The sequence below is a fragment of the Stegastes partitus genome, unplaced genomic scaffold, assembly GCF_000690725.1.
Source record: "Stegastes partitus isolate 25-593 unplaced genomic scaffold, Stegastes_partitus-1.0.2 Scaffold1828, whole genome shotgun sequence".
Taxonomy (NCBI): domain Eukaryota; kingdom Metazoa; phylum Chordata; class Actinopteri; family Pomacentridae; genus Stegastes; species Stegastes partitus.
The window spans coordinates 1-27278 of record NW_007579559.1 but is presented as its reverse complement, the minus strand read 5'-3'; the positions used below and the strand labels follow the sequence as shown (position 1 = coordinate 27278).

Below are 27278 nucleotides of genomic sequence, written 5' to 3'. Positions count from 1 at the left end.
TCCTCTCTCAGAAAACAAACACGTCCCAGTAATCTGACAGCACAGCGTGCCGACTAGCCAGTGTTTAGCCTTTAAGACCCTCACTCTCTCCTTCTCCGTTCACATCTGCTCGGAGTCTGTTAGATTACATAACTTCGACAAACAATTTTCTTTTCTCTCCTTCCTATGATGACTCCGTCCTCCGGTTTGACATGTCTATAACATTGATAGATATTTTTGGGGGCTTGTGCAGCATTGTCATGGACCTCCAGCGGGCCCCTTGCTATTTATTCTGTGAAGCTATACGATACCAATGCCTCAACCATGTGGTCTGAGCTTTGTCAACAAACTTAGGGTCCCAGTCACCCAGTTTTGGGCATCTTGCCACTTAAAGGGGGGCAAATGTACTCCAGGCATCCTTTTAGCTCACTACAACAAAGCTGCAATGAGGAGTCTCACTGCCTGTTTTTATACGAGGGCAAGTTAGAAATTTTTGAAAGTCCTCCACAATTTAACATTTGTCTTTGGACTCAAAAATGAGAAAAGAAAAGAAAAAACTGATATGGATCCTCTATTAAACCTCTGGTAAGACAGTGAAAAATTCTACCTGCCAAACAAAGGCTAGTAAGTTGAATACAGTCACTGAAATTCTTCTTTTCTTACAACTGCAATATTACCTATTTTATCACCTGCAGTGCATTACTGAGTTAAGATAAAGATCCTGGTTCAGTTGAAAAAAAGGGGGAAAAAATTCAATTGCTGGACTGTGACTGGGCAGAAACCTGCACATGAAATTTTAATGTACTTCACACATCCCACACCACGACCTCCACTCCAGTTTTTGCTTTTCCCCATAAAGTACACACTACTGCCTTCCAAATTTGGTGTTGCAAAATTGTCCAATATGAAAGTAATTCCAAAGTACACTGGGCTGGGACCTTGGTATTCAGGGGCTGCCTCCACAGTGCACAGAAACTGTTTGCTTAAGGCCTAAACTGACAAAGGTAGAGTGATGTTGTTATAGCTCAACAAAAGCTTTCATATAGAGGCAGTGGTGGACGAATGGATTGACAGTGGTGTGTGAACTTGACACAAAGATTACATCCCATCTCCGACTAACAGTCAGCATTGCTTTCGAAGAGGTTCCAGAGACCACAGCTGAGACCTTTCTTAACCTTGACTGTAAAGACTGGAGGTGTTGTCTACGATGTACCGTCATATGTCAGAAAGGTCGAAAAGTGTTTATTGCATAATGGTGCACACGTTAGCTGTAAAAAAGTGCTGGGAGTAGTTCTAATGAATCATAGAATCCTGCTTCCTTTCTTACCTTCACACATCTGGCCAATCACTGCATGAAGTGAGGTGTGAATTTCTAATTGTCCGTTTTCGGAAAGTTACAGATTTGGATGCAGCACCCCCATATCCACTTGGAAACATGTTGGCAGAGTTGGTCTTGGAGACGCTCATCAACCCAACAAAGACTTCTGTTGGAATATTCGGGCACCTGAACAATACCCTAACCATAGTTCATTTCCCATGACCACAAAATTCCCGTAACTTTAACCATGTAGTTGCCATGCACAGGTATTGCAGAAAGAAATGCTGGCGTTAAAAAGTGACCCCAGTTATGCATATTTATGAAAAATCAGCTTTCCTAACTGAGAATTGGATTGTAAGCACAATTATTCTGTATTTCTAAGCATCCAGTTTCAATTACAGCTGAGCTCATCTCAGTGTTTACATGAATAGCAACTGCTTATTATCCATGTCCACTTATGCTAATGTGATATGTACATAAATTCCTGCAGAGCTAAGTGTCTGACTCCCAGCAGTCAAGTGAGCAGCCGCAGACTGCTCCGTAATGGTGGCTAACAGCAGACAGCTAACAGTAAAGGGCTCAGTGCCAGGCTGTTGAGCCCCTCTGCACCAGTGATAATCTGCCAATAGAAAGAACTAATGCAAGGGGAGCTCAATAAAAATGTTGTGAGGGGGAGAAATAGGAGGGGGGGGGGAGTGAAAGAGTAAGTGAGGGATAGAAAGAGAGAGAGAGAGAGCTCTCCAGACCTCCTTTTTCCCTACTCAGCCTATGAGCCCAGATGTTTATGGTCTGTATAAACTATTGAGGTACTCGAGAATGTCCCCCTTACTCTGGAACGAGCAGCAGCAGTGCAGAAGCCCAGACTTATCTCCCTCTCTCTCTCTCTCTCTCTCTCTCTCTCTCTCTCTCTCCTTTTCACTGTCTTGACTCCCTCACTGTAAATCCATCCAGACACACAAGCAATGGCGACAGCTGGGAAACAGAACTATTGCTATCCTCCAACGGCACTCAATCATGACATCTCGGACCAGTTCCACACACTTCTAAAAAAATACTTCAACCCTCAACGTTTTTTTTTTTTTTTTTCAATTTCACACTCTCTTTCTCTTAGTGCTTCTCTTGCTCACACTCTCCTTCTCTTGTCCTCAGATAACTACGGCAAAATCTATCTGCCACGGATATATATTCCCTCATTCAATTTCTACTATTATGCTTCTTCAGATCTATGGCAGATTTGCTGTCAGGTTCTCTAGTTACATTCCCTCCATTTCATTTCTGACTTCTCTCTCTCTCTCTCTGTCTCTTTCTCTCTCTCCTTGCATCTCTTTGTGTCAAAAGATACAGTCTCTCGTTGTCTGTGGTTTGTTGCTCTGCTCTGTTTCCAGCACATGTGGTATCAAACCGACCTACATGGGTGCGATAAAGCAAACAGTCCGCGGTCCCTCCCTGACAGACTAATTTGAACAAATTCTCAAATTGCACCCCAAATTGAAAGCACATTGGGGTGTGGGCGGCCATCACTTATAAAAATCTGGATAAGTGACCAACAATGAGGCCAAAATAATGCATGGGCAACTACCCTTGTCACTGCAAGCAGCTGGGCAGCCAGACAGATGTTCAGGTTATGCCCATGGTTGTACTAGTGTGGGTGTCTGAATGATATTTCTTTGTGTGACGTGGCAGGAATGTTTTGTTATGGTATGGCTGTAGGGTGGGGAAGTGTGTCCCTGCCCTGTGCCAAGTGTACATACAAGGCTTAATGACTCTGAGGAATGTTAATCAGAGGTTCAATAAACAAAACCAAATGCACACATGGTGTGCACAGATGTGTATGAAATGATTGCAGTGCCCTCTTGTATCATTCATCTTTAGGGGAGGATGGGGGGTAATCTAGGAAAGAGTCATGAGGTTGGAGGAAGACATCACATGACCTGTAATCAGTAATACTTCCAGGGCTTGGCTCAGCCTTTCCCCCTTTCGCTCTGTTTTTGCATTCTGGAAGCTCGCCCCAGCTCTCATGAGCGAAGCCAGAGGTCTATTTTCTGGACGGGGTTACTCCCCGTCTATGATTGTGTTTGTTTGTGCTGTGGGGGTAGAAGAGAGAATGGCTTTAGAATCCAAATTATCAACCCTGCAGGCTCTGCATAAAGTCTCAACCCTTCTCTTCCTGCTCCTTTCTTCTCGTCCTGCTTTTCCGTCTTCCTTAGACGTTCATTTACTAGCATGGTTCTTCTTGCCCTGAGGCTCCCAGTGTCAATAACACACGCTGCTTGCATCTCAGAGAGCTGCCCCAAAAACAGGTCACTCAGCTCAGGCAAAGGAGCATTCTTTTTTTTTTTTTTTGATTGTTGGGAATGGATCCAAAGCAATTTCAGCTGGCAAGTGGAGAGGATTCTCAAGACATCTCTTCTGTCTCCAAAACACACAAGGTCTAAATCAAAAAAAGGGCAGCACTGGGCAGAGTCGCGATGCAGCACGCCTAAGCCGTGGCTAAGTCCCGCAGCCAGTGGCCATAATGAAAACTGCTCGGCGGAGTGTGCCCAGTGGCGGTCAGACAGATCCACCCGCTGCAGTGCTGCACAATGAGGCTGTTATACTCATGACAAGCATCTCTCTCTGCCCAGACGCAGTGCACAGAGAAAACTGTTGACACCCACAAAATATAGTTCCCATTACATCACATCAAGGCCCATCGCAATTTTTTGAGAGTAATGTTAAATTTAGTTGAGCCATCAGTCACTCCACCCAATGTGCTGTCATGATATTCTGTAGCAGCAGCAAAAGCAACTCTCACTACTCTCAAGTAGAGAATACCATCACCGCACCAGATGTTACATCTTAGATATTAAAATGTCATTTGCATACCACCTCAGAAAATTGGCTTTGTTTCCCCACGGAAACATATTGAAGCTTGATTATGCCGAGGTATTCTTCAAAGGTAAGAGGCTCAAATTTAGTTGCCTCCATTGCGAATTGCAGATCAACTTTCTTTGCTGTGCCGAACATACAGGCCGAGTGTGATTCCTGAGGCAATGCACCTGGGCTTCATATTTCTGTGGACCATGTGGAATAAAGCACTGCAAAGTGTAGTGGGGGATGTAGTTGATGGTTATCTTGAGAAGGGAAAGAAACCCTCTTGGTTTCCATTGCTCTGCTTAAGACGGGGTACCCATTATGGAGAAATGAGTTTCCAGTAAAAGCAATTTTATTGTTTATTGTCTGTAATATGAATATAGTGTGGTGACAAAAAAAAAGTGTCATGTTGTTTTCCCAGGTCTGGCAAATATGATCTTTTTCTTTCTTGTGTCTCATCCAGAAGTTGAGAAAAATATATGAAAAGTGGCTTGTGCCGACTGAATACTGGTTTTGATTTTTAATCTTTGGCAAAGAGAGATGCTGGTGCAGACTCAACTTAGGCAAAAAACAGCAAGATATACAGCATGAAGAACGCAGTGCAGCAACACTACAGTCTTTTCACTGTGCTTTAGAAAAATCCTCAAATATTGAATATCTTCTGACAATTTTTCTTAAATTTTGTGTTCTGTTTTATATCAGTCATCCAGTAATTTTAGTTGTAGACCAATATTTGTTACAGGGACCGTTCAGCTGATTGCCACCCATTGTTAAACTTCATTTGCCCCTTCCTTCAGTCAAAGTGTACTTACTTTCCCTGAGGTAATTGAGATGAGAGAGAAGCACGTCTGCGTTGTACAGGGTGGTGAGCCGGAGGAAGTCGTCCTTGCTCATCTTGCAGAGCTCTTTGCCGTCTGTGTTTTGAAACATCGCCGTGTCGATCTCTAACAGGCCGTACTCCTTGATGGCCCACTCTAGCCACTGGCGCACATGGTCCTGGGACCACAGCGACGGGTCTGCAGGAATACAGATGAAGGGAGAGAAAGTTTATGGACTGAAAAATGCATAGTTGTGGATGGAACTCTGGAAGGACAGCTGGGAAAATCTTTTATCTTGCAAAGGTACGAGAATGAAGACAGATGAACAAATTGGAAAATGCTAGTAGAAGGAGTAAATACTGTTTTTACCCAGATGAATCTCATATTAATGTTCAGATAAGTCATCTATTGTACAGTAGTATTCATTTTCAAATCCCTTCCTGCTATTGTTCAGACTTTGTGGTGTTGTCCCATATGGCAATAATGTGAGCTAAAACAAAAACACTATTTTCACATAGAGCTTGACCCAAGTCCGATACGCTGCACAGCCAATTTTAAAACCCAACCTTACCACTTGTGGTTAAGGAGTGGCATCCATGTGGAGCTCCTATTAGGTTAATAAATGAGTGGCCTTTTGCATCAGTTTAGCACTAACACTTGAATAGCTTTCAAAATGGAAAAGTTACCACAGCTTCATTCAATTTCAATTAAATGAATTACATGTGCTCATTTTTTGGGAAAATACAGTCATTCTCTCTGGCTTTCTGGCATAGCCTTTTCTAAAGACTTTGACCCCGAGACTGCACTTGTTACTCCCCGAACAGTGTTATTTCACATACTGAAAGATTGAATGCGTGAAACCAATGAAGAAATAAATAGGTCTGGCAGACATACAATCATCTGTACCTGCATGCTTTCCGTCCTGTCCCTGTGGGTGACGTAAAACACTGGAACAATGCTTTACCCCATGAAGCAGCTAAATAAAAAATTGGACTCATAAAACATTTACGGCATTGGTGAAACTGCACCAAAACAGGGGAGTGACTCTGCCTTTAATCACAGTATAATAAAGCAGTGAATATGCTGTATTGATAAAGCACTTTATAGGTACACTTACAATAAATATGATTCATATAATGTCAGATTTGTTTTTGTTTTTAAATTACACACAGCTTTACTGTGATTATTCAGACTCGGTTCTTACCTGCAGGTACAATGACTCTCCGCTCATTGGTGGTCATGTTGGGGGGAGGAGCGTTCTTCTCATCCATGTAGTTTCCATAGGTCATCTGAGATGTGTCATTACCCCCCACCAGCTTATTACATTTACCCACACTGCAGTCCACTGGAGACTCCCTGCTACACAAACACACACACAGACACACAGACACACACACACACACACACAAACGCAGAGATTGTAAGTTGTAAAAATATTATCAGCAGACAAATTGGGTGTTGTTGGTTTTCCTTTTTAGCCATTGACTTTGGCATGAGATATTTAGGCGATACTCCCGCTTGGGCCAAACATATCAAAGATTAAAAGCAAAGCAATGCTTAGTGCAGTAAAAAAATGATCTGTTGAATGACAAATGACAACAACAAGAGCTCTTTAATATGCCCAGTAAAGCCTGACTTTACAAACTCATCACATAGAGAATTTAAGAGACTCAGGAAGTAGTTGTCATGTATACCTGGATCCATTCATGTGCTCATATTCTCTCTTGACATTGACCCGCACCGGCTGGTTGATCCATTCCTGCTGTGGGGGTAAGGGATTGATTTTGTGGGTCTGGCCGTAGTCCTGTGTGCCAGATGCAGTCATGTCTGTTTTGGGGAGAGGGGCAGCAGCAGCGTATGGAGGCTCAAATAGGGACTGGTCTTCACTCACCACTGATAGCGCCTCCTAGAGGTAGAAGGGACAAATTATTAGTATGTCTTTCTTGAGTCACTTTACAAACGTGAGCTTTTCTTTTTTTTTTTTTTTTAAATGTCATGTATGCCATGTTAGCAGTCTATGTTTTAAATAGATAACCAAACATTTCTGGAAATACACTTATTTATTTTTTTTGCGGATAGATTATAAGATCAGTAAAACTCTCATGTAAATACAGTAAATGTAAACCTATAGCAAAAACTTCACTTAGAATAAATATTGGCTATTCTGTCTTTGTCTGAACAAAACAAACAAACAAAAAAACAAAATATGCACACGAGCGCCTTTAAAGCTCACTAATTAGCAGCTGCAAGGTGTTGCAGACAGATTTTTTAGGTGTCTTTTTTGTTTTTGTAATACTAACTTGTGCTAACCATCTTCAGGCTGTAGTTTCATGTTTAACTAAATGATATCGATCTTATCATCTAACTCTCACAAGCGTGAGCAAATACAACTTATTTGACACTACCCAAGAAACTTGTGATGTCAGATTTTCAATCTCTTGTGTATTTTTGTTTACAGCAATTATGTGCAGTTATGGGTCATATCGCAGTCTGGCATCCTCAGTAGTTTGTGTATACAGCCCACGTAGCAACTGCAGCTTCCTGTTGATGTTAGGATGACTTCAATCGTGCCAACAAGTAAGACTGGAGTAAGACTGACGTGTAAGATAGGGTGCTACAGGCATCCCAAATTTCAAACATTATGATTCAATACTGACTCAATGGTTTGCGAGTAAACCAACAGAAAATTATCAGCTTCTATCTGACAACTAACAGTATTGTAGTGTAAATTCTCCCGATTCCTGGGATGTAGTCATTTGCTCTTATGATCAGTATCTTCATATTTTCACTTGACCCCAAAATCCCCCGACAGGCCCTAGTGTGTCTGTCTTGTCTGACTGTCAGGCTTCCCTCCACAGCTGAAGACTCAACAGAAGCAGGGGAGGTCACGGCTATGCTGACCCCTCTGCTGTGCCTCAGCTGGAGCAATGTAAGTTTATTAAAGAAAACAAATGCAGAAACTCGTGGCTGGCCAAGATATTGCGTGGTTTTAACATGCTCCTCATGTAATGTCTCAGAAGTATAGCAAGGATTACATAGTTGACGTGTCACATTTTAACACACAGATGTCACAGCTCAGTATTTAAAAGTGAACTGAGTCAGACAATATCACCACCTTACATCTATGCCAGTCATAAACATACAGTTGGCACACAATGTGTATATACTGCTTAACAATGACTTGATGAGTCAGCCTTTGTCTTAATTACTGCATCAGTCATCCTTAAATACAATGGATTCAAAAAAAAGGAGAAAAAAAAAAGAGTCAAAATATTAAATGAAACCATTACCATCATATGGCTCTGAGGATTAAGCTTGGGTCTGATGCACATCTGGATCTGATGCGATCTGATGGCACAGCTTAAACCGAGACATGTCTAATCCCTGTGGACTGAATTATTTCATTCCAACATGCCACATATCTGCTTCAGGGGGAAAATGCTACTTGATATTCATTGATCAATATTTCCAACATGCAGCCGTTGCATTCTTTAAAATGTTGCTTTTATGAAACTGAAATCCTCATGATCTCACATATTCTCAGTGTGATTCCATTCTGAGACATGACATGCAAGTGGAAAGTTTTCACTTATCCCTATTTGAATGATAAGGTTTTTGCTGCTGCAGCCATTTGTACTGGTTCGACTGAATATTTATCCTAACATCTATAAGACACATATACACATGGACAAAATGCATCAATGATGGCAAGGACACTGTGTCATTAGCTCCATTTTGACATCAAGTTGTATAGAACAGTATGCCAAAGTTTGCTTTTATTTTTTTTAAACTTCAGTCATTACAAACTGTATGTATTTTATGTCAGTTGTAGCTGTTTTCTACTTTGTAAACATAAACGCAATCCTTATTATGCTTTAGAGTAATTTATGTAAAAGAAAATGTTGTGTGCTTGCAGTAAATCTTAAACAAGAAACATCAGTGGGGGGTTTTCTAATTAATACAGAAAAAAGGATTATTATAAACCACTTTACATAAAACTGATGCATTAAAAAAGATGACAGTCTTTTCTCTGCAACATATTGTCTACATTTGTAACAACTACTTAAGTGGTAAGACTTTTAAAAAATTTGTATCTGCACAGTTGTGTATCTCTGTAATGGTGCAGACCTCCTGGCATGTAACAATAAAATATGGATACAAAGATTTACAGCAGGTAGATGTGACAAATAAATTTACCTCATCTTTTGTAGACACTCTGACGTAACAGATAGGTGTATATGTTTTTTTGTTCTGTTTTGTTTTAACAACACAGTGAACTGGATTTTCAAGACAAACTAATTCAGGGACTTTTGTACATCATGAGAGAATGTTGGTTCTGTGCGACATGACGAATCCAAAACAAACTAGAGACTTCAGAAAGTACTACTCTTCAGGTTAATAGGTGGATTAAAAAAGCGGAACCTCTCCAGAGCATTTGACCATCTGCCTGAATGAGATTTTCCATTGATTTCATCAGTGGATCCATCATAGTCTGAACACTTGCAGCAAGACTTACTATCTGAGCAGAGCACAGCAGCTAGTCTGTGGATGATAAAGTGTAAAAGAGTGAAGGAATGTCTCATTACAGCCTGATAAGGGCTTTGTGAACTATTTTGACTGTTGCACGTTATAGTTACAGTGACATATCTGCCAGCGCAATTGGTGCTATGATTGGCAAGTGGTATGTGCCTATCAAGATTGTAGTGGGGTTATTTGAGAGAAAAAAAAAGAAAGAAAATAAAAATAGGAGCACACTAGTCTTAGAAGAAAAGCTGAGAGGGTGACAGAGGAGTGCCAATTCGCTCTCTTTACTTTCCATTATCTGTAAGGAACACACACATACTACCAGGCAGAGTTACAGGCGGTTACACAGTTTTCTGTCTGCCTTAGAATTTAAAAAGACAACTTTTTTTTAGCAGACCTTATCTAAATAGACTTGCAAAAAACTAAAGAATTCTTCTGAAAAATAATACAAATGTAACAAAAAAAAAAAGAAATACTCTGACATTGCTTTTTTTTTTGCATTATATTTTTCTGCAGGGCCTCAGACAAAAGGGAAATAACAGCAAATAAATCTTGCTCAGTGGTGAAGCTGCAAGCCCCATTATAAGTATTGTGTGAGTGTGACACCTGCTGGGAGCCACCTCTGTTCTGTTTACATCAGCCAAGTCTTTCTCTCCAAATGCGTCACGACGCGTCTGGAGCAGACTGGATATGTGCAGTAGTTCCACATCCAGACTACACGTGTATCTGTTTGGCGTTCACACACAGCCATCTAGCAGGAGCCACCCAGGGGGGGGGCATTCCTGTCTTTTGTTTAAGGAGGAAGAGGAAACCTGTCAGGAAAAGATTGTGTAGAGCAGGAAGCTCTCATGGCTAGATAGTCCTTCCTTTCTTTTAGCGAGCATGAATGCAGCTAGCAACCAGTCATTTATACCCAAGGATTCAATTATGATTGCATTAATTGTCACAACTTCTTGCTTTGTTGGAAAAATCCAGGCGGAGACATTCATGTCCTCCTGCAGCATGGTATTCACTCCCAGTGCACAACAAAACAATCTCAGCACTATGGGCGATAAACGGCAGGGTATAGACTATATGTAGCCTAACATTTTTGTCTGGCCAACGTTTACGCTCTTCCAAAACTCACACCACACCCAGCAGCCACAAACCAGCAACTTTAAATTTGTAAAAAGAAAACAAGTGGCATCACTTTTTAGCAACAATAAGAGTAAATACAGACGCTGCATTCTTCCGAGCTTACACTTGTTAACCGGAGGACACAGACTAAACGCATCGCAGGGAGAACTAATAAGGACTTGCCATTCAACATCTGGTGGCTGCAGCCATAATGCATCTGGAATTTGACTGTCGGGGGCCAGTAGCCAAAGTTAATGTAGACCAGCGCTCTACCACCACCAGCATACCATTTCAAAATAGTTGTGTAACTAAATAAGGGAGCAAGTCAAGGTATCATTGTGAAGCTTTGTGGTTTAAAGTGTTGCAAACTGTGCAGTTACCGCATGAAGTTACCAAATGACAGCTTTCCTTAAGCTTTGACAAAACTCTTTGTACGGCAGCGGAGCAACAGCAGTTACAACAATCAGCAGAAACACAGACAGAACGGTGATTTCCTTTTAAATGCCAAACCATCACACTTTTTTGACCCACGACAGGATCCTCGGACTGAGCCGGGCGATGTGCCACACCGCTGTTGCGCAGCTCGACACATCGTATCCAGCGGTACATCCAGTCATGGCTATTGCTCAATCCCCTGCTGCCCAGACTAAACCAAATCGTTGAAGTCACGGAGTACTTATACCTAAAGACGAGTACAGTCTACAGTGTTTTGTCTGAAACCGCTATTCACTCCTTTGTGCCTCTCCAGACGTGCGTAATTGTGCGCTTGGTCCCCAAAATCCAAAGCGTGATTCAGATTTTAGCCTTGAATCCACACCATAGCGTATCCTCACAACCGGGCAGCTTATTGAAAAAAGGAAGAGCGATACTTTCAAAGAAAGAAGAAAATAAGGAAATCTGGTTACCGCTTTCAAACCGAGAGAAAAAAGCCGCTCATCGTCGCCAGATTGGAGGTCCCAGCTCACAGACCGACACAGAGGGGCATTTCAACCCATTGCTTAAAAAAAGGAGGCGCAACTCCGAAAAAGCAGTCTCCCACAAACTCATACACCCCGTTCTCCACCCTTACCTTAATAGTTCCGTCCATTTTGCGCAATTTTCAGCGGACCCCAACAATATCCCAAACATGACACGCTCCTGAATTAATTCCAGTCCCCGGTATGTGGCGGAGAGAAAGAGACACTTTTACCGGATTGAGTTTTTTCTTTCCTCTAAATTGGGAAGTGAAGTCACCACTGTTGAGAAGGTTGAGAAGGAAGCTGTGTGTCACCGAAAGCCCTGCCTTCAAAAAAGCAGGATACTGTCCCAGAGAGATAAGCAGGGAAAACAATTGAGTGTTCGCTCCGCTGTTATGTTTTTCTGCTCGGAAATATTTACAGGATGGCTGCCTGCGTTGTGCACAGCCATTACTGTGTAGCCTGCTGTAGTATAGTGTTGTGTGGTTTTGTTGTTGCTGTTGTTTTGCTTTCGCAGTACTGTCACAGATGGCGTGGAAGGGTTTACTATTTATCCGACATATGAATTATTTCTGAACACATTTAACTGAGGTTTTCTGGAATGAGCTTTACTGTCCGCTGGACTCTCCAAGTTATGTGATCGCATGTTTTAGAGCGCTTTTTTTAGGTTCACGCCTACACTTCAAGTCTTGCATCTGGCCATGCCTCCATCCCTCATTAAATCAGACTATTCACGGTTTTATTCTATATTTCATAGTGAAAGTGATACATTAAATGAACTTTATCTTTTGAACGCGGACAGATGTTTCTGTCAAGCTCACTGCTGATGGAACTCTAAATCAAAACAGCAGAGAAATGTGAACACCTATGGCAGGAGTTGCTGCAACTTCGTATTTTTTTTTGTTACAACTCTCTATGAAGCCTCTGTGAAGTTTTCCTGAGACACCATTAACAAAATCCAAGCATTCAGCTCCTAACCGCACCATAATCTGTGGGTCTGCGCTACACGTGTGCGTCTGCAGCTCAGCACAGAACTGAATGGATGAAATGCAGTCTGCACCAACAAAAGCGCACAAGACATGGGACGCACATATTTTAGTCTTATACTATTGCATCTGATATTGCAATAGCGAGCTGTTTCTCTCTGCACTCCCTACTCACTTGAGCCTAGAAAAAGAAATCCTCTAATCCCCACCCCCACAAAGGTATTTTTCTCTTCGTCTACCCTATGAAATTGCCCTCATCAATTCAAGCACAATTTTAGTACAGATGCGAGACATGGAGCCAAGTCTGAACGTGACCAGAACAAAAACACTGCAAGAACAGTCCATTATCATAGATCCATTGATATTCTGCATTTATAAAGACAAATAAAGCGCATACACGATCTGAATAAGTAAATTTGGATACATCCATTTCAACCCAGATTGTTGTGTTTTTACTGATTCAGAGATTTTGACAAGCTTGAGTAGGACACTTTGGGGAAAAAATGATAACTCATATTTTAAAGAACAATAGAACGATTTTTTTCTCAGGACAAACCTGGCTGCATCTCAGTACACTTCCAGGTGTTATATTGTTTCACAGCATCATACGATGATGATAGTGATCAGGAATACTTTTTGCAGTGTTGGGCTTCTGCCTTGGGGAGCGTCCTCAGAGTGGCTAAACAGAGACTGTGCCGCCGCAACGACTGACAGTAGGGTCGGCCTGTCTGCTCTCGACTTGGGGGTCTGCTGTAGCTCTGGGCCCCCACCCTTGGGACCACCACATCTGGATCCTGCTAAGGGTCAAGGCTTCTCCTGCCTGAGGCCAGTTCAGACTTGTGTAATTAAGGGAGACACCTTGTTTAACTCTTCAGTGACTGGCTTGGTTTTCGTTTCTTTTTCTTTTTTTTTCTTTGTTTGTTTTGTTTTTCTATGCATTCCAGCATCTGGAGATATAATGTTGTATTTTTTGTAGAGAGAATGGTGATGAAGGGGCAAAATTAAAGAAGTAATTTTGATGTGGCCTTCAGTTGATAATTTACTGTGGATGACGTTATTGATTTATTGGTGCTGAATTATAATCAGTAACAGAAACACATATTTTAGAACATCTCATCCTGCCAATACCATGAGATGTGTCTCCTTGGATTTATGTCACCAGTTTCCATTAATAAAAAGACACATTTACATTGCATTCCACTCCAGAGGCCAACATCAGGCTGTGTGTATAATTCAAATAGGGCTAAGTGTTATAAACTGCAAATTTACAGGATGATTCTCAAATGACACAAACCCTCATGTTTTACAAAACTCACATTTTTGAATCCAAAAATATTTCACCAAAACCATGCCTCACACAGCATTCCTCCCCTTCTGCCTTAAAATACCTGCTATCCCAGTTCCAAAGCTTATCAGAGAGGTTTGGTGGGAGGGAGGGGGTGTAGGATCTACTGAGATCATAATGAATACAGTGGTAACAAACATTTTGGAAGGCCAATAAACAGATGCAAGTTGGTTTACACAGTGAACCACAGAACATCTGGCTTGACGCTGGAACTAGACAGCCAGACATTTCTTCTTACACCACGAGCCAGTAGCTCCTCTGTCTCTCCGCTGGGGCAACAAGCCAGAGGTGGGCGGACACTATATGGTTTGGAGTTTATGTTCAGCTGCCTTTCAATTGTTAGGCCCATCCTTTCTTCTTTGGCTTATATGAAGTTCTGCTAAGATGTAATGGAGAATTGGATTTAGAGGTTTACATGAGTTTAAGTGAGCAGCCTACTGAGGTTTGTATTTGTCACAAGTGAAAGTAATCTGTCATGAAGGGGGGTATAAAGTGATATATTTTTTAAAATGTCCTCATTGGTTAACCAAGATATTAGCAGCTGCTTAATAAATAAATAAATAAATAAATAAATAAATAAATAAATCTGCAACACAGAAACATGCAATTTTTCAAACCAATTCCCAAATTCAAATTTTTTCTGGTTTTATTTGTTGCATAAAATCAATTTTCAGTTTGTAAGTTTATAAAGTTTTGCATTTTTTGATGATCATCTGGTCACTCTTAGCCTTACGCCATGCATATGGAAGTCTCATTTGGCCATTCCTGAAATGGGAAATTGCATATCTTGGAGTTGTGAGAAACTTTTGTTATTTCAACAAAGAAGATGCCAGTCCATGTGAGCCTGCTAAGGTTTGCTGTTTATTAGACTGCAGACTTGTATTCAGATCATTCCTTCTCTCGGGCTAAGAGACAGCCCGAGTCAAAATACTGAGGGCAAAAAGTGGAGTCTGCAGCACATATAAGCACGAACTGTCTGGCCCCTCGCTCTAGGCCATAATTAATTTGAGATTTATTTTTATTGGAGAGTTCCAGTCTCGCCTGGCCTTAACCAAACAAAACCAAATGCTGGGCCGTGGATTCGCTTGAATGAGGAATATTTCTTTTAAATTTTCTATCGAGGCGTGCCACATTCTGACCAACATCTCCCTGAAAGTGAGCGAGCCAGTGAGTGCAGGACTTGCACGAACAGAATACACGCTAACCCTGAATCCTGGCAGAATAGAAAAAAGAAAGAAAGACAGACAGACAGACAGACAGACCGAAAGAAGCACATTAGGCCTTCCTGGAATCCGAACAAGCAGGGATAATCTAGGTTGCAGTTCCACAACAAATCAAGGCATGAGATGCAAGCGCTGTAAAATTTGAAAGATAACTCCAGAAATCTTCATCTCTAATTTTTTTTTTTTGGCCTCCTGCCTTTTTTAAAGGGGTAAAAAGACTCATTTTAAACTCTTATTTTCTCCTTAAACATTCCCTGCTATTCAACTCTCTCACAACAAATCAGGAATTGTTCTGCGCCCTGAAACGCAGAGTCACTCAGCAGTGGCACAAAAACACTGCGCCTGGATGAAAGGAGCCCTTATTCAAAGGGGGAATAAGTCTTCAAAACATTAACAAGTCGCCCTTGGAAAAATACCTTGATTATGAAGATATTACCATAGCGCGCCTCTGCACAATGGTTCGTTTTAATGAGGCACAATCCAAGCAGTCAGCCTCGGCGGATTATTATGATGGATGTGAGCAAACGTCATGCAGAAACCCAAATTCACTGACACTTGTTGACGTTATATTCATATAAATACATATACTTTTTTTAAAGGAATTTAATGACTTCGGTGTCTCAGACATGTAGCGGTTGCGAGTATTCACGCTGCGCCATATGTGACGCGATGCAGGTTTTATGTGAAAACCAGATGTGCGCTGTTTGCTTTATTTACATTCTCAGGACCGTAGCCGAGAGAGAGAGAGAGAGAGAGAGAGAGAGAGAGAGATACATGACGTCAAACATGATAATGAGCCATAACAGCAGCATTTTTTCGGATGAAAGACAAAAATCGATCTTGGCACATCAGACAGACCACAACAGAGCCACATTTCAACAGTGACTTTGCAGCGTAAACATGTGGGCATTTTCAACGAGGAGGGAAAATAACAAAAGTGGCCATCACAGGCAATAAGCTCGTAGTAAAGCTACAGGTGTTAAAGTCACGTATATTATAATGGTCTGCTCTGTATGTTTCAAATGCAAATATTGGTCCGGTGATTGCTTTAACAGTCAGTATCAGACGGGCATAACTTAAATATTTTGGGTTGAACATCACAGCCTGTGGAAAGAAAAAAAAAAAAAAGAAAGAAAGGATCCCAGTTTGTCCGTCCAACATTACCTGATCCAAGAGACGGTGGTGTCTTACCTTGACGTAAGACGACGTGTCAGGGACAGTTTGAAACATGTCTACTTGACAGACAGGCCCAAGGGTGCTCGGTGTCCAATGGACCCTGCGAAAAGCAAAAGAAAGATAATCAACAATGTGTTTAAAACATTATGAAATGTTATTATTGTTGATTTGAACCTTCGATTTGTCTTGTCATCAAGCCTTCAGCTCCGTGCAAACATTCAAAGCACCGCAGGTTTTGTGAAGTCCCACTCAGGCCACTCATGGGTTACCACTTCCACCAAAGAAAGGGGAAAGTCAAATTTACTTAATATCCCCCCCCTCCCCTCCCCTCCACGCATAATGCCTAGATTCATTCATAAACCCTCGTTTTTTTTCCCAGCAGTGGTCAGTGGTATTAGATAGGGGTAGGGTTTAACATACATTTAACAACAATGGAAATTACACTAGTGACCTACTGCTAACATGGATGAATGACTTCAAGTCGCCCAATAGGAGCTGGGCAGCGAGAAGAAGAAGAAGAAGAAGCAGAGGGCCCCATCCCAACCCCCATCACGTTTTTCCCTAAAGCTTACCACATATTGAAACACTTTTCGCTTTAATAAGTGCAGCTTACAAAGTCTAGGGTGAAAGGGCACTTAGAGGACGGTGTTTTCAGTCCTTCCCTCCCTCTGCAATTATTAGGAAGGCAGTGGCATACAGCATCACAAATGGCTGTTATATAGACTGTGTGATGAAGCAAATGAACGCATATGGGCCCTATATTGGCAGTTCAGGAGGCACCATTAAAGTTCAAGATATCTTACAAGGCCTGGGGGACATCTTTGTCCTGTTCAGTAGCAATGCACGCCCTGACTTTGCAGGATTCTAAATACTACACCATCATTGACCTTTTTTTTAAAGTATATATTTTCAAAATGTGCCTACAAAAAGAAAGTAGTGGGTACAGAAACTTTGCAATGTTTAACCAATACCTGACAGGGACATTTAAGAAGAAATCAAAGAATATAAAGAGTTATACATTCCCACACGCGATCAGGGTTTAATAGCGCCACAATTTATTTCTTCTACAGCAGCGCAATTTCATTTTTTTTTTCTTTCTTTCATTGAATGCATGCCCCATGATAAATTAGCCAAGGAAAGGGGGGGATTATATATATATGAACGTGGCACGGTTTAAATACTTGTAGGGGACCACTGTTTTTTTTTTTCTCCTTCTCCTCCTGGTTCCTTCAGGCAAACGCAGGGCTCGCCTCATAAAGTTCCCCAAATGCATCCAATTTCTGCGCGGTAAAAGGAGCATAGGATACCGCATCTGCAGCCAATTAGGCAGAGAAGGACTGGTGAATAACGGCGTGAACCTTCCTCCGAGACAGCCCCGTGGGCCGAGACCCCTCTAGTGTTACATTTTAAGCATCTTACCTCGCTGTTATCCATCATAAACGAAAGGCAACTGCTTTTCAGCGAATACGAATTCCGTTTTTTTTTTTCTTCTTCACTAAAGTGAGACTGCAAATAAGTCAGCCGATAAAAAGCTCAGTATTGTATTTTTTCGATGGCAAAACTCAAATTTAACTCATCATAAACAAGTTAAACCTCTGAATAACAGCTTTGATGCAGTGAGACAGAAAACAAATTGCGCAAAGATTGAGATGGAGGCTATGAGTCGAAGTCATTCCCGAAACGTCCACACTTATTTTGATCGATCGAGGTGCGATCTTCGGCTTTTTACAACGTTACTGAGCATCAGTAAAATTAATAAAACAAATGGAAATGATTTATTATCTTCCTGCATGCACACCTCACGCTGCAGAGTTTGCAGCACTTCGACAAACGCAGATTCGGTTGTTTGTTTTTTTCTCACTCACCTGTCGTTATACTGCCGGTCGTCTGATCTTTTTTTTTTTTTTTTTCGATTATTGACTAATCACTGCTCCTCCAATTTTAAATAATTAGTTCCGTCCAAGCCAAGTCGTTTTCCAAAGATGATGACAGTGAGTTATTTTGAAAGGGGCGAAAAGGAGCGCCGGGTGTATGAATGGAAATGTAAGTGAGATGGGAAAGCCGCGACCAATGAGCAGCGAGAGAAAACCTCCCCTCGCCTGCAGTCTGAGGCCACTGAACCATGAAATAAGGGAAAGGCAGAGAGAGAGAGAGAGAAAGAGAGAGAGAGAGAGAGAGATAGAGCGTCATAAATGTAATTTATAAAGTCTTTCGGTTGAAGAAAAGTGTCGATAAAAATGCAAAAGATATTTTCGAGTACTTTCATTATTTATTAGAATTAATACACGGCTCTGGAAATGTCTGCCAACTGTGGCGCAAGTGCGTAAACTTCAACAGGCGTCAAATGTTTTCCTTCCATTGTGTGTTTTCTCACCTGTAAACTCTCCGAAGTTAACAAGTTTACAGCTGAAATTAAGGTCTCATCAAAACCAAAGCACTTAATCTGATAGATTCGACCCAGTTTATTACATTACATCCACGATAATCCAATTAATTGAGAAATAAGTGAGAGAATCTTTCAATTGTCACACAATTCCCCTATAAAATAAACCATCATTCCATTCAGTTCGGCTGGTCATGAAAAAACTCATAATATACATTTACAATGAGGTCATTTTAAGTCACATCAGTGATCTCAGCAGTTTCTCTCTGTGCAATATTCATTCATGTTTCTGTCTGTCCTCACGGTGACAGGTCCAGCAGGAATACAACAACAGCAATACCAGTTCCTCTGTAGCCCGTTCCTGCTCCGTTGACCCCGCTCACTCCACTAACTTCATTTCCTTCACATTGCTGCCCTCATCTTCGAACCAAGAGTTCCCCCCACCAAAGGATGTGGGGCAATTCACGGTGAGGAGAGTCGCCCAACCATAGCGTTTTATAGCCTCATCAAGGTCGCTATTTCACGCAGCGCAACCTGAGTGAAGTCGCCTGTAACTTGTTGCAATGGAGAATCTATGAGAAATACAAAGGATGACAGTAAAATGTGGGAACTGCTGCTGTAGATTTGCATATTTTCTATCCCCAATGCAAGAACTATATATATAAATATATATATATACATATATCTGCCAACAAGCGAGGCCCTGACTTGCATATTTTGCGTCTTGCCTATTGGAGATCAGAAAAAAATAAAAAAATCAATAACGGCACACAATTATGTAAAACAATCACTTGCAAAAACAGCACAGTTCTAAGACGCAATCTGGACCTCACTGATTTTTCTTGCAGTGTCGTGGTCATCTGGTTAAAAAAAAAAAAAAGTCGTCTTTCATCACAGGCTAGACCTTCTGTTTGTTGCACGGTTTCCTAATGCAGTGATTAAGAACAACAACACTGATAATGGTGTTCCCAGCACGAAACAATGGACGGAATTCCTAACATCCGTTTTACTGAAAAATGGCATTCATGCGCCTGCTGTGTTGCCTTCCTCAGGATACAGTAGAAGAAGTTTTCTAACACATTTGAGCAGCAACTATTAAATTCTCAAAGAAGGAGAAAAAAAAACGATTAGTAAAAGTATATTATATGACATTTGAGCTCATAATATTGTAAATGTTATAGGCAAAAGTGTCTACATTTAACCAAAGACAGCTTCAGTTGGGAAACCTAAGATCCAAAATGTAATTCTTTTTTTTTTTTTTCATTAGAAATCATTCTTAAATGCGTCAGAGTGTCTCACATACATAACCAAATCCAGTTTCAGTGAATCAAACTTGGATATAAAGGAAACCTCACTCACAGAAGAGTCAGACTTCAGTCCATGTACACCTAATATTTGCAGTGAATTGTGAGTATCTGATTAACTTTAGATAAGAGCAGGCATATTGCCAATTCAACCAGTATCACTCCAGTTATTACAGGTTGTTGAATTGACCTGTTATGACAGGTAAAACCTTCTGACACTGATTGCTTTGTCCTTTTTGGCAACACCCTCTCTTACATTTTTTTTTCCAGAGGTTAAAAAAAACCCCTCTGAATATATTCACAAAGGCTTCAGATCATCTGTCTGGCTGTTCCATCAAATCTTCCACCATCCAACTCTTGTTTTTGCTTTGGCAATGATATTAAATGTGGAATGTGGCCTTGAGATGATCATGCCTCTTGCTGATGGCTCACACAGGCGTCCTGACAGTTTTGTGTGTCTGGAATATATTTTTTTAAGACTATTTAGCATGCATGCTTTAATATTGTTGCAGACTCTCCTTGTGTGATTTAATACACAGATGAAATCCCACTTTGCGGCAACGCCAAACAATCTGCCATCAGCAGTTTGCCATACGCAGTCGACTGCCAGTCTCTCCTCACTGTTAACATTTCAGAGCGCCTTCTCTTGGGACTCCACCAAAAACACTTGTATTCGAGATGATGTGGGCAACCTACAGACATCTGTGATTACATCGCCCAGAGTAAATGAAGCTCCTTACTCTGAACTGTAATGAGTTATTTATTTAGTTGAAGGGGCTACCGAGAGATGATCTGGAGATGGAGATTGGTCTCATTCCAAGTCTCTTTTTTTTTTGGCTCCTCAGGGAGAGAGAAAATGGCAGTGTGGCACCAGTGAAGGCAGGGCAGAATATCAAATCTTTTCATGCAGCTCCCAGGCAGTTACAAGCCAGACATGGAACAGCCTATAAGCACAGCCCTCATGTTCAAAAGAATGGAAGTCACCTCACCTTACTAGTTGTATCATGTTTTTTAATGCACCGAATTACATTTTACATTATTTAAGAGAGGCTTAATTGAGAAAAGGGGTGCATGTGGCTCTTGTAGGAAGATCTTAACCTTTGCACCCTCTCTGAACACTACAAAAGGTGCTGCAATTCTAATGTTAAAGCTTGTTTATAGTGTGTGCAAATCAAGACACTAAACCAACACTAGAGAACGGAGCAACAGAATTCCATTTATCAAAAGTTGCACTCTGTAGGTCCCCTAAAAATAGTTGAGTGCAGACAGCAGCCCACTTGTGTGTGCAGTGATAATTAGCGAGGGGAAGTATTAAATTAAAGCAAGGCAGTCATTTTATGAGGCAAGCATTTATGAAGGTAATAGCATCCCTATAAATTAACGACCTCCCAATGCCTCCTGATGTGTTTCCACTCATCAGGTCCAGAGCGAAGCACTGATATGTCCACTATATGACCTCATCTACTCAGTAGTGGTATTTTTACCCCCAGGCATAATGCTAAGATGAGAGCTTGGGAGGGCGGGGTAGGACATATGGTGCCGAGACAAAATGCATTCTGCCATTACATTCAATATGCTCTGGTATGCACTTAATCAAAAAGAAGAAGTGTGTTTGGGCCAACGTCTGAGTTTCTGTGTGTGATTTATGTATCTACTGTGTGTATCCACATAATTAGTTTTCACAACACCACAAATTACCGTGAGTTTCTGACGGTATGTACACGGGTCTTCCAGACCACCTATCTTATGTCAGTTCAGCCGTAAATGTGGACACACCCTGCCTTAGTCCAGACTGGTCATGGGAAACCAAGGTGCTCACTTTACATTTTGAGTCAGTCTTGCTTGCCAAAGGGGGAGTCATCCCAACACGAACAACATGAGGCTGAAATAAAGCACCCCGAAAACGGCTGCTCCTGTGGAAAAAAAGCACAGCGAGCAAGAACAGGAGGAAAGCAGTGCCATTGAGAAAGCCTAAATCATCCCCTGAACTATAAATCCACTGACCGCTCATCATTCAGCAGCATTTTAAAAAGCCCTTAAAGAAAAACACTGAGTGAAATGAATATGCTGTCACCTCTCATTTGGGTCTGGCCCTCTGGCTCAATAAGAAAAGTGTTGTTCCCTGGAAGGCTGCTAGCCTGAGCTGAGCTCTCAGGTTTAGGGTTTACCCCTGTCCCGCATTCTCAAGGCTTTTACTTTGAGGCCCGAATCTCTCTTTCCTCCCCCACGTCCCCCCAGACATGTCTGACAGGCTGAACTCGATGTGGGCTGCTCACCAGACTACAAAAATCATTCATCTGTGCCGTCAGACGGTCAAATCTGGATCTAATAAAGGGAGCCTGCCTATTGATCCTATTCATAGGAAAAGGTACTGCCAACTCTCACCACTTGAGGGCTCTCTGGCTCAAGCTAGTGGTGAAATACTGATGACTTTGGTACACGGTTGCTCATAATGGGGGACATTATGTCCAATACAGGATACATTTTTTAAGTAAATTACTTCAGGTGATTCATTATTTAATGGAGTATTTCTTTTCTTTTCCTAAAGATGGTTGTGTTACTTGTAACTGTGCTTTTTTTTTTTTTTCAAAGACAACATATTGCACAGCAATATAATAAGATACTGACACTTCTGAGATACAATGTTCATTTCCTACTCTAAGCAACAGGTCTTGTGGGGTTATTGAGGCCAAAGATAACAATGGCACACTCCCATTTTCACCTGTGGCACAAACAAACAAGTGGAACAAGAAACAATGTGAATGCTGTGCATTGACACCGTGCCAACCAGCTGAGGGCAGGAGACTGTTTGCTTTTACTTACAAAGTAAAGCAAAAAAGAAGGCAAGGGCCGCAAAACAACATGAGAAACATCCCAACACAGGCAGGCAAGGCTAGAGAAGCATCTAAGAATGAAAAAGGAGAAAGAGCGAGAATGAGTCAGAGTCACTTTTAGGGTTGTGTTTATGTGTGGGTGAGGGCACTACCCCAAACGCCTCGGCAAACCACAGCATTCCATGCCGGGTCTTAAAGAGACAGAGCGACGCTGTCATCGTGGGTATCTGGGGAGTAAAGTGTTAACATATGGCAAGGACTATTTGAGACAGCTGGTGAGACGCACAGAAGCCAGTAGGTGGCCATGCCAGCCCTCTGATGGCATCCTGACAGCAGGGTGCACCCGCTTAAACTATATGTCAGATTGTCTTTAAGAAAAAAAACGATTTAGAGATTTTTGTTTTAAATTAACAATGTGATAGAAATTGCTAAAAATGTACAAAACTCTACAAAGAAATTACAATTTTTTTTGGGTTTGTTTTATCAAAAGCCAAACTGATGTGTATGTCTGGGTTGTGTCACGCTACTGCTGGAAATGACAGCTTAGTATCTGCATTTCAGAGATTTGTTGATAGAGGGCACAGTTGAGCTGTGAAACAATGTCAGCGTCAAGTCAAGCTCATGTTGGAAACTTCTTTATGAGAAATAAAAACCTTTGAGTTAAGTAGTGCTGAAAACTTGCAGAAAATTCTAAACAAGTTCAGTTAGCTTATAATTTTCACATTATTACCTACAACATATTAGATCCTGGTGTAATTGTTTCCAAAAGTTTCCTATGAAGTCAGCTGATGTGGATTCCTGTAACTGGTTTTTGGTCTTAGTTAATATTCTTTACAACTTGACAAAAGTCAGTACATAAAACTACACAGTGTTCAAAATTTCATTACAAAAGCATTTTCCATCCACAGACAGACAGCAGAGTGGTCGTGCAGCCTCAAAGATGACAGGCCCAGTCTGCATGTAGAGAAAGGAAAAAAAAAAAAAGCTCACTGCTAGGAAGAGCACAAACGAAGACGAGAAAGAGAGAATGAGAAAACGAGAGAACTGAGTAGGTGTGAGGAGAGATGTGAGAGCATGATGGTGGTGGTGTTGTGTTGACAATTCGTTGGTTAGAGAGGAGGGGGGAGGTTAGAGAGAAAGAGAAAGTGTGGTTGTAAGGGGGTGTTATGAAGAGAGGGTTTCTGTGAAGGAAAGAGAGGATGCAGAGAAGGAAATGAATGGAAGCGAGGGGGCAAAAAGAGAAACAGCCTGTTTCCTTGCAGAAAATCCAGGGCACGATATGGAACTTCACATCCTAAACTATCATCAGACCTCTAAAAATAACCCCTTTTCTGCACAGTAAGAGTTGGGTGTGGGAGTGGGAGTAGGGGTGAGCGAGGAGTGGGCGAGTAGGGGCGGCTGGCAGTTGGAAATGGGACTCAGAGCATGAAGCTATTAGTGTGAAGCTGGAAAGAAACAAAGAAACTCTGGCTTGCCCAGACAGCGGTGAAGAGAGATGGATCAGAGACTGTGTGGCTGCGTTTACGTGTAGGAGGCATAGATGGAAAGAGATTGAGATTGTAGGAGTAAAAGGGTAAAATTGGAAAAGAGAGAGAACCCCACTCAAGACCCCACAAACTCAGTCATCAGTGCTGTCCTTTCCCTTGGAGAAGCCTCGTTTTGTTGCAGTTGAAGTCCATTTACTGAATTCAGAGCATTTATTTGGCATCTATAGTCACTATTTACATTGCAGTTTTAAGTTTCTCATACAAAAGACATGATGAGCCCATAAAATAGGATGTAGTTTGAACTATCCCACTGCATATAAAGCAAATGGAATTAAATGTAAACCGTTGCTTCCGGTATACAGTATGCTTAATGTGGATTTGCAACTTAAAGTGATTAAGTTCTACCAGACACCACTGAAACTGGCAAGTTGAACAATCCTTTGAATTTGTGTTTTGTTGTGTTGGGTGGAGGAGTGATAGATGGGAAACATCCATCTATCCATCCATCCATCCATTATCTATACACCGCTTAATCCTCACTAGGGCTGCGGGGCGCTGGAGCCTATCCCAGGTGACTTAGGGCGAAGGCTGGGGACACCCTGGACAGGTCACCAGTCTGTCGCAGGGCCACACTTAGAGGCAGACAACACTTCACACATTCACACCTACGAACAATTTAGAATCACCAATTAATCTCAGCATGTTTTTGGACTGTGGGAGGAAGAACCTGGAGAGAACCCATGCTGCACGGGGAGAACATGCAAACTCCATGCAGAAATATCCCGGTGTCCTCGCAAACCGGCGACCCTCTTGCTGTGAGGCGCAGTGCTAACCATCAATCAACCTTGCAGCCCACAGGAAATAGCCCATTCAATTACATCCTGAGTCCAGTTACCCAGGTGAAACAAATTCTGACTTTGGGATCTGACCAAAGAGCGGGACGCCCTGCCCATTGACACCATCAACAAGCTTGTGGACAGTATGCCACGATGTCAGGGGTGGCCATACTCAATATTAGTGACTGAGTGACATTTGAAAAAGTAATATAGGACATTTTTATGCATGAAATCCCCTCGCAAATGTGTTTCCTGGTAAATTGACCAAGGTTGACCAAAAAAAAAAAAAAAACCTGTGATGTGTATTGTATGTGTACTGTAATATCAATAAAGTTTTAAGAAGATATACTTTTTTTTAGAATTTTTATTTAATCTTTATTTAACCGGATGAGTCCCATTGCGACAAGATCTCTTCTTCAAGGGAGCCCTGGCCAAGATGGCAGCCGCACCAAATGACAGTTACATACATCAAACATTTAAAAACTCATACATTATGAAACATACAGTAACAACTTGCAAAGGAAGGCCTAAACAGGAGGGATCTTAATTTGTTAAGAAGGAAAGTATTTACTTATTTACTTATATATATATATATATATATATATATATATATATATATATATATATATATATATATATATATAGATATAGATATATATATATAGATATGCTGCATAACTGCATTAGTCAGTCATGTAGTTGACTCTCCACACTGACCTCAAACCCACTTTTAGAAAGCAACAATTGTTTTTTGCAGCTGACACTGCTCACTACTTTCAATACGCAAAGAGCACATTGTTTCACAGTGTGGTGACATTTCATAAAAGTAACAACAGCGCTAAATTTTGGCATGTCATTTTTGAGAGTGAACACAGTATACACATAAATACTTGTACAATCCTCTTCTGACATTTACATTAATTTAACTGGGCAGGAAGTCAATTTCAGCACTCCACATTGGTCGGGTTTATTGCATCCATAGTGAGTCCATAATACCGAAATATACATAACTGTTTTGTTTTAAGTTGTTTTCGGGCTCATTGCCAACCACCTGCCGCCTGAGTGGGTCAAAACACAAAGCATAAAAAAGACAGTATCAGATATTTTTGATACAAATCTGGTTGGCTCTCTATATAAAAGGGAAAACAAGACCAGAGTCAAGACACAACACAGACTCCAGTGAAAACCAGCCACTGACAAGTGGCTCCTTCTTCCCTCTCATCACTCTGATAAGCCCTCCTCTGCAGCCCGAACCACACCTCATCTCAGGCTGAATGAACTGAATGAAGCCGACAGATCTACCAGTGGCACTGATGTTGTTATCAGCATGAACACAACAGGGATGTAGTGGTGCTAATGACTCCCCTGTCTCACAAAAAGTGAGCAGAGAAATACTTCGACTGTGTTTCAGACTCGGGCCCTTAATTACCTCCCATGTAGGATGGAGGCAGTGATATTAGGCTCTGTGTGTGAAAAGGTGCATTGACACTGTGAAGGTGATAAAGGAGGATCATATGTGAGTCCTCAGAGGAGCCACATTTAGAGAGCTGTGAAGAGCAGCAAAACTGTTGCATTATTTTCATATACATATTTATTTTATTGGTCTGACTACCTCTCTTCGTTTTATTCATCGACTCTCACGTTTAAATCTGATGACTATGTGTGACAGCCAATAAAAACTTAGCTTCAATGTCTTTCGCAGAGTTTATGAATATTAACGAGAATACCAGTGGACTGAAGTAAGTCATTATAATTTTGTCCAGACTAAAGCAATTGTCACTCACGTCTCTAGTTGGTGTACTCAAGTCAGCAATCTTGCCCCTTGACATGTGACTTTTTGTTTTTCTTGCTGCTCTAAACACTTTTCTCCCCCTCCTGTGTTCTCCCTGTCCCTCTGTCTCTCTCCCCCATTTGTCTCCCTGATTGCTCTCCCTCTCTGTGCCTCCCAGGCCTGCCTCTCCACCTCTCCTCTCTCGCTGCAGCCTTCTCTCACTTCTCTAATGAGAGTGTGTGTTACACAGGCATTCAGCAAACCTCCTCTGCTAATTACATGACAAGCATCTCGTTCTGGGACACTAATGAAGAGGAATAGCGAGCTGGAGACGCCACTGGAGTGTTGGTGTGTGTGTGTGTGTGTGTG

General features: G+C 41.5%; 1 protein-coding gene across 6 annotated transcripts in view; it reads right to left on the bottom strand.

The window, feature by feature from the left end:
- The window catches only part of fli1 (Fli-1 proto-oncogene, ETS transcription factor), a 32952-nt gene extending 14597 nt beyond the window's left edge, over positions 1–18355 (bottom strand). The window contains exons 1-5 of one of the 6 annotated variants that reach the window (XM_008302528.1): positions 18160–18355; positions 16283–16394; positions 6663–6874; positions 6173–6324; positions 4963–5166 (exon numbers count right to left, since the gene is read on the bottom strand). In XM_008302528.1, coding sequence (XP_008300750.1) covers positions 4963–5166; positions 6173–6324; positions 6663–6874; positions 16283–16348 — 634 coding nt within the window. In that variant the 5' untranslated portion in view covers positions 16349–16394; positions 18160–18355. Of the gene's footprint in view, positions 1–4962; positions 5167–6172; positions 6328–6662; positions 6875–11677; positions 11818–16282; positions 16395–18159 lie in introns of those variants that run through there. The other 5 variants (XM_008302530.1, XM_008302527.1, XM_008302529.1 and 2 more) reach the window with 5 other exon arrangements.
- Between the last annotated feature and the right edge of the window lie 8923 nt (positions 18356–27278).